A 9,904-nucleotide genomic window follows, 5' to 3' on the forward strand; every position below is an offset into this window, starting at 1 on the left:
TTAAACCGTCTGCAGCTTCCACTCTGACACTTCTCTGCTTTATTTCCCCTCTATGTGCATCTAATGCTCCCAGTTACACATTTCAAGGCTGGTTTCTGAAACATGAGCAGGCAAAAGACATTTCAGTCTCAGTTCAGTTGCTGCTCTTCCTCCTCTGTTCTCAACGCAACCACCAGGGGGCGCTTCGTTAGCTTCAGTTTCAGCTGCTGCAGCTGCTGAACAGTCCAAGTTCTGATGAGAACAGTCAGATCTGGGGAGTCCGCTGGAGATGAAGTGATGAGATAGAAACAGCAGGAGAAAGAAGAAGAAGAAGTAGGAGGTCCAACCAGAGGAGCGGCGACTTCTGCATCAGCCGTTGCAACAGAGACAGACAGCAGGAAGCACACATGACACCCTGAACGTCACTCTGCTTCAGCAGCGAGACCCATTGGACCGGAGCCACCAGAGACCGGTCAGAACCGAAACACGGGTCCAACAGAACCAGAGCAGACCCAGAAGAGCTGCAGGAGGAGGAAAGCAGAAGTTTAAAGAGGTAAAAGGAGAAGACAGTGGAGACAGACGAAACCCGGACCTCTGACCAGAACCAGAACCAGGGAGGCGGTGCAGAAACCCTGAGGACGGTGGAGCAGCGGGTGGAGCGCGATGGAGGAGGACATCAGGAAGCAGGGGATGCTCTTCCTCCAGCAGCAGCGATTCGGGAAGGTAAACCCTGACAGGAACCTTGTGGGTCAACCTGACAGGTTCTGGCGGCCCGGTTCTGACTGTGTTTGTGTGTGCAGAAGTGGAAGCGGGTGTGGTGCGTCCTGTACCGGGAGAGCTCCTGCTCCATCTCCAGGATGGAGTTCTTTGAGTGTAAAGACGGAGGCAACGTGGAGAAGAACGACAAGACTCTGCGCAAGCAGCAGGAGAGCAAGAAGGTAACCGCCCTCTTCCGTTTCCATGGAGATAACACCCCCCGTTTCCACGGCGATGACCCCTGTTTCCACGGCCCCCAGGTGATCCGGCTGGCGGACTGCATACGGGTCTCGGAGGTGGAGGTGGACGGCGGGCCGCGCGACACCGGGGCCTTCCTGGTGGAAACCACGGAGAAGATGTTCGTGTTCGCCGCGGATCGGAACCAGCTGGACGACTGGACCCATCGGCTGTGTGAGGTCGCCTTCCCTGTAGGTACACCCGGTTCTGATCGGCCCCAAACCCGTCTGACCCACAGGCCGGTTCTGGTTCTGATCTGACAGACACGCAGACAAGATAGAGGAAGAAGGTCAGAGACAGGTTCTGAGCCGGACCCGTCCTTTGAAGGTAGAACCAGCTGAGGTCAGGGGTCACAAAGGGTTGGTTCTGGTTCAGAACTTCTGATGGTCCTCTGGTGATCAACTGGATCACGACCAGAACCTCAGCCGGTCCAAACTGATTTTCCTCCCATTCTACCAGTAGAACCTGCAGTGTGGTACCAGACGGTTCTGCTGGAACCTCTGGACCGACCAGAACCGATCAGGATCTGATTATTGAGGGTTTCTCTGTGAGATTCTAATCTGGATTATCAGGGAATCTGATCTCTGCTTTTAGTTTCTGCTGCAGCTTTTGGATCAGATGAAGGATTTTAACTTTATTATGAAGGATCATCATCATGGATTAGATTACAGATTATAGATTATAGATTATCAGCTCCACTGCTGGACAGGATGTTGATCATTTCTGAAGGAAGGAAATCGGTTTAATCTGAGATTTAAATGACATCCTGGTTAAAATAACTCAGAGTTTCTTTACCTGATCAGATCAGTGATCCACTGATCAGGTTCTGTTCAGAGGTTCTGGTCCAGAAACAGTCGGGTCAGAATTTACAGCAGGAAGTTTGGAGCCATCCAGGTTATAATGATGCAGCAATCAGGTATCATATTAACATCGATCTGTTGATGGTAGAAAATAAATCAGCTTTAGTTGTTTCCGCGGCGCTGCGGTCAGTCTCAGCAGGGCCGGATCTCCTGGGGGGCAGCCGGGGGCCACACTTCATGTCCTTAAAGCTCTACTTATAAATATTAATTTCCTGTTAGTCCAAATGCCTCTTATTAATATAAAATATTAACTCATCAAAAGAATATGTTTGGAAATATAGTGTTAGGTCCCTGAAAAACGACGTCGCAGGAACATTTCTGAGCCGCCATGTTTTAACAAGGTTAACACGGCTCAAAGTGATGAACTGTAGCAGTTTAATACGTCTGCTAGCTGCTAGCCCACAATGACTCACTGGACTCTGATTGGTCAGAGCATTAATGCCCTTCCCATTAGCATCCTTCCCCTGTCAGGTTTTTGCAGTTTATGAATCAATTGTTTGGACCCAGAGCATCACAGCAGAACCAGAACCAGATAGAAATATTACAGTAACAAAGCTGCTCTACAAACGAGAGGTCTCACTCTAACAAAAACTGCTGGTCTGATGCATTTTTGGATGAAACTTTTCTGTTCTTCATTCAGAAGTTCTTCACTGTGGAACCAGAAATGCAACTCATGTAAGAGCAGCGATTCTTCATGATACTCAAGGCTAACAGTGCGGTGCAGTAAAACTACTCCTACAAGTACTTTTTTTTTTCAAAAAGGTGCTCAAGTAACTAAGTAAATGTAACTAGTTACTACCTCGTCTGCAGATGACGTGTGAATGGCACTGAATAAAACCTCAATCTGTACTCAGATTTCAATGTCATTAGAAGTCAGAATCAGATCGAATCTCTGGGTGAAATGTTGCCCAGGACACAGAAACGTCCTAAATAAAGTCACGAGATCTGAGGAGCCTCAAGCCCCAGAAATAGGAGAAAAGGCAGAAAAGTTCTGGGATGTTGAGCTGAGATCAGGACTCAAAGTTTTCCAGGAGTTTAAAGAAAGCGACAGTTTTTATTTCAGCAGACAAATTTAAACTTGTAGCGTTTTTTAGAGGCGTGACGAAATAAACATCTTTAATGTTTCTGTGGATATTTTATCGACATTCAGAGGATTTACAGTTTTCATTTCTCTGCTTCGTGTTCTCAGTTCATGATCCAGTTTGGGCTCAGAACCTGCAGGCGGACCGGGTCAGCAGGTTCTGGTAAAAATAGCAGGATGCTGACGGACAGCCGGCCTCTTGACTCACATCTCGACTTCCCCTTTAAGAGAGCGCAACAGGAAGTCCAGGCAGCCAATCAGAGACGACGAAGACTGAAGAAGCAGAACCAGGACCAGAACCAGGACCAAGATCAGAACCAGAACCAGAACCAGGATCAGAATCAGAACCAGGATCAGGATCAGAATCAGAACCAGAAAAAGGACAAGGAACAGGACCAGAACCAGGACCAGGACCAGAATCAGGACCAAGATCAGAACCAGAACCAGGACCAGGACCAGAATCAGAATCAGAACCAGAACCAGGACCAGGAACAGGACCAGAAGCAGGACCAGGATCAGAACCAGAACCAGGACCAGGAACAGGACCAGAAGCAGGACCAGGATCAGAACCAGAACCAGGATCAGGATCAGAATCAGGACCAAGATCAGAACCAGAACCAAGATCAGGTTCAGAATCAGAATCAGGACCAAGATCAGAACCAGAACCAAGATCAGGATCAGAACCAGAACCAGGACCAAGATCAGAACCAGGACAAGGACCAGAACCAGAACCAGGATCAGAACCAGGACCAAGATCAGAACCAAGATCAGAACCAGGACCAGGATCAGAACCAGGACCAAGATCAGAACCAGGACCAAGATCAGAACCAGAATCAAGATCAGGACCAGAACCAGGATCAGAACCATGATCAGGACCAGGACCAGAACCAGGACCAGGACCAGAAAAATACCCACTAAAACTAATAAAAATTATATATATTTTAATAATAATGATGATGGTTCTGATGGAAGGTCCGTCAGACCTGGAGGCTCTGGGTTCTGGATTAGGTTAATCAGTTTGTAGAAATGTGTTAAAAAAACGTATTTCCTGTCGATCAGAGCGATTGTTTGGTTCTATGCAGACAATTCTGTGATGATAAATCGATTTCTGTCCATCAGATGAGCTGGACGGAGGGCGGAGCCAAGAGAGGCAGCCTGCAGAGAGGAAACCGGGTGGAGGAAGAGGAGGGCATGGAGGACAACTCCCTGTACAGCGGCCGAGAGAAAGGTAGGACGGAGTCACAGACCTTTAGGACTTCCTGTATGCCTTCGGGACTTCCTGTATGCCATCGGGACTTCCTGTATGCCATCGGGACTTCCTGTATGCCATCGGGACTTCCTATATGCATTCGGGACTTCCTGTATGCATTCGGGACTTCCTGTTTGCGGTGTAAACCAAACATCACTTCTTGCTGCCTCGCCTGGTTGATCAACCAAAGAGACGTTTGATCCCAGCAGCACCGGAGGTCTGACCTTTCACCTCTGATCTGAGCTACTCTCGGTTCTGGATGAGTCAACCTCGTTCTGGCTCCCGCAGTCCAGAACCCAGGATGGGTTGTACTTGGTTCTGATGGACCTGCAGACGTGTCCTCAGCGTCCTGTTAGGAATGGGTCAGAATCGCAGCTGACCCGTCTTCAAGAGGCGCCCCGGCCCACATTATGACAGCACCTCTACCAGAACCAGGCTGCAGCACCAACCCATCAGACCCAGCAAGATGTTCTGCTGACTCACGGAAAAACTTTGAACATTTCTGCTATTTGGACCAGAACCCGGCCAGAACTGGACCAGAACTAGGTCCAGCTGGATCATTCCACAAAGAACATCTCTGTGGGATTTGAAGATTGGATCTCTGGACCGGCCGGTTCTGGTTTGGTCCTGAGGACAGAAATAGCTTGCCGACCGGCTGAGAGCCTTGCAGGAGTTTCCACTGCGGTCGGTGCTGCAGCTCAGCGTAGTGGAAACTTTCAGAGCCGGTTCCTGCTGCGGTCGCAGGCCGGCCAAGCGCTGCAGCGACGCAGACACCTCAGCTTTTATCTTGGCGGGACAAACTTCCTGTTTCTCAGCAGGAAACGCTGACATCAGCCGAACCAGGAAGCTGTTGTCTTCAGTTTGGACCTGCAGGTCGTCTGTCACCACAAACTGACGGTTTTATTAAAAGTGAGAAAACATGAAATGAGTATGAGAAGCTCAGAGTTTCCTCTAAGCACTTCTTATAAAGTGACCGGTTCTGATCCGGTTCAGTCAGCGTGTCTGGACCGGACACTCTCAGTCAGAGTGGTTCTGGTTCTGGTCCTAGTTCTGATTCTGTTCCTGGTTCTTGATGATCTTCCTCTGAACATCCGACTCAGCAGCTCAAAGCTTCAGGAAGCCGATCCAGGAAGTCATGTTTCTATTTTTAGCCGTTCGGTTCTGAGCGGTTCTGAGCGGTTCTGCCACAGGTCTGAGGTCAGAACAAACGTCTCCAGAAGCTGCTGCTCCACTTCCTGCAGCACCTGCAGCTCCCTGAACAGGAACAGCTTCAGTTCATCTGAGACGAAGCTACTGCCGCCGACCCAGAAGTTCCTCTGTCACATCCAGAACCAGAACTTGAGACAAGACAAGGAGGTACGCTGAAGCTGCAACCTGTTCTGGACCAGTTGTCTGGGGTTTTGGACCTGACGAAGAACCAGGGTCCAAATTAGTTGCTAGCTTGTTGTGCCTATAGGTGGCGCACCTTGATCAGTTTCAGTTTGACTGCTGGGAAAAGTAATCAGAACCAGCAGAACCAGCAGAACTTGCAGGTCCAGATGCTCACCAGGGGAAGTGAAGCTGCTTCAGGGATGATGGATTTATCATTTTTTCCAAGGTTTCATGGTTGAGTTGGTGAAATGAAGCCGTTTCCTCTACATTTGGTGCGTTGCCAGGCCTCAGGGTCAGCTGAGACCTGGACCCTCAGCTGTGGAGAAACAACTGAAATCTGTTGAAGTTTGAAAAGATAGAGTCTGATTTGACCTGCCTGCTAAGGTTTGACCATGATGCAAAGAAAGCTACGCTACGGAGCTAAACGGAAATTGCATGTGCTGTAAAAAACATCCCTCAGTGCAAATTCCTGTCTGTGTTTACTTCCTGGCTCTGAATGTTTACTTCCTGTCCCAAGCTGAACCACATCCTGGTCATTCCTCTTGCTCTGACTTTAATTGCTCCGCATTTGGAAGCGTGAAAAACTCGGACTGAACGAGTTCCCGCTGCCTGAATCTACAGGCAAACTGATTCTAAAGCAGAAAATGGACGCCTCTGCTCCTGGCTTCTGCTCGCTGGTTGGCCCAGCATAAACTCTCAATGGGAGAAAGCTCTGATGTGGCACTGAAGGCAGATGAGAATCAAGTGGTCCGGCTACACTGATACTGGTGTTGATGTGCAGATCAAACTTCTTCAGTTTCAGTTTTTTTTTCTCTGCCAATAAGTTGCCAAACTGAGTTTGTCAACCTGTCAGCTCGGCAAACAAGGCAGAAGCATTGTTGATGCTTTAGTTGGTGAAGCCTGTCGGAGTTCCTCAGAGCAGCTATGGCTACTATCCAGTAGCTCTCCACCATCGGCAGGTGGATGTAGCTTTGGAGTCCTCTGGCCTTGATAAAGTTCTACACAGGTTTACCATGTGTTGGTTAGTAATTTCAGATTAGAACGTTTCCTTTCAGAGTTCACCAACAGCTTTGGATCTACAAAGATACGAACCTTTATAGATTTTGTAGTGAGCTGGAAGTCGAGTTTTACGCTAGTTGACAAAGGTTTCTTTCACTTCTCACGAGTGGAGCATTTCTCCACAGAGATTTCTTCCTGCCAGACACGATCTTCCCTTTAATGGGAAAAATGGAATCAATAATTATGGAATAAATAATCAACACATGTAACCAATAGAAGGTCACTAAGTCGTTGTGTTTCAGAGGCTTGTAGAGTTCTGGAGACTTGGCCCCAGCACGGCGTCACATGCCACAAATATTTCACAAATTATTTATCAAACTGTGAATTTATCAAACGCTTTGTGTGACGCAGTGCGGGACTTCAAAGTATCTGTCCGGAGGACGGATGCGTCGGATCGGTGCCGGCTGAAGGGGGACGGTGTCCTGAGAGCAGACATGGACGCACTGCACCTGATGGACAAGACGGGGGACATCCTGTACACCTGGCCGTACAGGTACCTGCGGCGCTTCGGACGGGACAAGGTAACGCACACAACCATAACACGAGTCTGACGTCTTCCTCAAAGCCAAGGGTAGGGTGGAGCGGGACAGGGAGCGGTGCAGCTTCACCTGGGCTGCTGAGCGGGGTCTACTATCTGGGTCTCTGCTGTCCTCAGGATAGACTGGGACACAGAGGCTAGGTTCATCAGCAGGGGAAGCTAGGGCAGGTTTCAGATCAGAACCGCTGACCCGATCTTTCTGTTAAAGCTTGGGATTCTGGTTCTTGGAGACCAATCTGTTGAGCTCCTCATGTCTTTAGGTAGATGGACACTGTCCTTTGTCGTCTCATCCATCTGTCCCAACCTGCCTGTTAATGGCGTCCAGATGCTTCTCCTTCCAGTTTGATCCCGTCTGTGTTTATCTTGATGTTTAGATGTTAAGACCAACGTTGGCCACGGTTAGGGTAACCCTTCTCCTCTGTGGGTCCAGAACAAATGTCTTCAGGAAGATAACTGATTGTTATTTGGTCATGATTTGACACTTGCAGGTTTTCTGACGCTGTTCTAGTCCAGGACTGCTGACCTGCAGACAGAAACGCTAAACAACCATTTTGTTCCCTCCAGTCCACCTTCTCCTTCGAGGCGGGTCGCAGGTGTGACTCCGGCGAGGGAAGCTTCGAGTTCGACACCAAACAGGGAAACCTGCTGTTCCAGGCCGTCGAGGCTGCCATCAACCTGCAGAAGATCTCCCTCCCCCACAGACAGACCTCTGGAGGGGGCCCGATGCCTCCAGAACCCGGCCCCAACCACCACAACCTCACCCTGCCAGCCCCGCCCGCTAACCCCGCGCTGGGCCACAGCCGGACGCCGCCGCCACAGAAGCAGCCCCGCGTCCAGGTCCAACAGGTACAACATGGGGCATTACTAGAGAAAAGACTTCAGAATAAAAGCAGGAACTTCAGAATAAAAGCTGGCATTTCTGAACAAAAGCACTGTTTATATGAAACATGCAGCTGTATTTATAATGTTGTGAGCAGTTTTTCTCCTACAGATTCACTTATTAATTTAAACTTTTAAACTCAACGAGGTAGCAGGAGTTTAGGCGTCTTCCTGTGAAGGACGTTGTGTCTTGCTGAGACTCTTGGCTGTTCCTGCTGGAGTCCAACCTTTGTTGTGTCTGCAGGGTGATGAAGGTGTGTACAGCATGGTGACGGAGCCTCAACACCTGCAGAAGATCCATAACAAAGATGCTGAGAGCTCCAACTCTTCACAGCAGCAGCAGCGCCCTCAGCTGGTAGGATTCAGTACTTGAGTTACAGGATAAACAAACATGAAACATCTAAATGCCCCAGGAATGTTGTTGATGTATAAGAATGACCTTTAACCTGGATGGCCCCTGCTGTCTTCAGGCCTGTCTGGAGCCTCCGGTGGATAAAATGCTGACCGGCGTGAAGAGTTTGACCCTGGACACCCGCGGCCTCCCCGTCCCCAGGAAGAGCCAGGTGAAGATGATCTCCAGCTGCCCGTTGCCCAACGCCAGCCCCGAATCGGGCGGCAGCCAGCTGTCTGGCCCCGCCTCCAGCGCCCGCCTCAGTCCCAAACTCGGCTCCAACCCCAACCTGGAGCAGACCTACTCCCAGATCAGCATGGCGGATGTCGCTGGGCGCGCCACCAAGAAGGACAAGAAGGGCAGTGGCGCTGTGGTGATGGGCAGGGATCCGGACTACTCGCTGCCCTTCGACACCCTCTCCTCCAACATCATGTCAAACATCCTGGCGGCGGATCAGGGCGGTCCGGGTGCTGACCCGCTCTACGACAGCATCGACGAGCTGAAGGTCCGGAACATCTTCCGGAGTGAAGCCAGGACAACAGACGGCACGTACGGGAAGGTGGACCACATCTACGACGAGCCCGAAGGTTGCGCGGCGCCCACAGGGCCGCCGGCAGCGCCTCACCCCTCGGTCTACGACGACCCAGAGGAGATGAGAGGAGACGCCTGGAGGATCATGGGTACCTCTGTCGACCCCAAAGGCCACGAGTATCCCTACAACCCCCGCGTGGACGACTACGCCGTGCCCAGGAGGCCCAAGAGGGCATTTGCTTCCCAGAAGAGCATCGCTAGTGAAGAAGAGGAGGAGCAGAAACAGGAGGAGGAGCTGCAGGAGGAGGAGGTGGAGGGCAACGAAGAGCAGGAGCTGGAGGAGAAACGGTTTTCACCGTACGACAACCTGGTCGTTAAAATGGCCTAAAGGAGACAGAGCAGCTGTTTCATCCACCTATCACCTGGCTGGATGGAGGAACTCCAGTAACTTAGCACGCTTTATTAAGCAGCTTCCAAGTTGAAGGACCCATAGCTACCTGTAGCTCCATGGACCCGTAGCTACAAAAATCTGTAGCTGCCTGTAGCGCAGCAGACTGCAAACCATCTGAAAAACTGTAGCTTGAGGTAAAGATGAAGCCGCTGTTGTTGTGTGACTGCTAACCTCTGCAGCTAACCAGCTATGCTAAAGTAAATATTTCCTGTGTTTGTCTAATTTTGATCCGTTTCATTGATGTCTTCATGCTGTAGTTGGTGTTTTGATGTCATTAAACAGAACCGATGAAGCTTTAAGTCAGACATGTTGGATGTTTTATCTGTTCAGTGAGATGTTAGCATGCTAACATTAGCTTTGTTAGCTACATCAATGCTAAGGTTCACCCATGCTTCATCTGAAAGGTCAAAACCTGGATGGTTCTAGAGGTTTCTAGAGGACTCCAGAAGGTTCTTTGCGGTTCTGGAGCTGGTTGGACCCTCTGCTTCCAGTCACTGGGTCCACCAGCAGAGGAACCTGCTG

General features: G+C 50.0%; 1 protein-coding gene across 1 annotated transcript; it reads left to right on the forward strand.

The window, feature by feature from the left end:
* The first annotated feature begins 389 nt into the window (after positions 1-389).
* LOC102231479 (docking protein 2-like) lies at positions 390-9,681 on the forward strand. The gene is made up of 8 exons (XM_023343888.1): positions 390-702; positions 780-917; positions 996-1,163; positions 4,033-4,141; positions 6,944-7,113; positions 7,695-7,976; positions 8,254-8,364; positions 8,480-9,681. Exons 1-8 carry the CDS (start codon positions 643-645, stop codon positions 9,317-9,319), a joined length of 1,878 nt encoding a protein of 625 aa, XP_023199656.1. The 5' UTR covers positions 390-642; the 3' UTR covers positions 9,320-9,681.
* The last annotated feature ends 223 nt before the right edge of the window (positions 9,682-9,904 follow it).

This window comes from Xiphophorus maculatus, chromosome 12 (genome assembly GCF_002775205.1).
Source record: "Xiphophorus maculatus strain JP 163 A chromosome 12, X_maculatus-5.0-male, whole genome shotgun sequence".
In the NCBI taxonomy this organism is placed as follows: domain Eukaryota; kingdom Metazoa; phylum Chordata; class Actinopteri; order Cyprinodontiformes; family Poeciliidae; genus Xiphophorus; species Xiphophorus maculatus.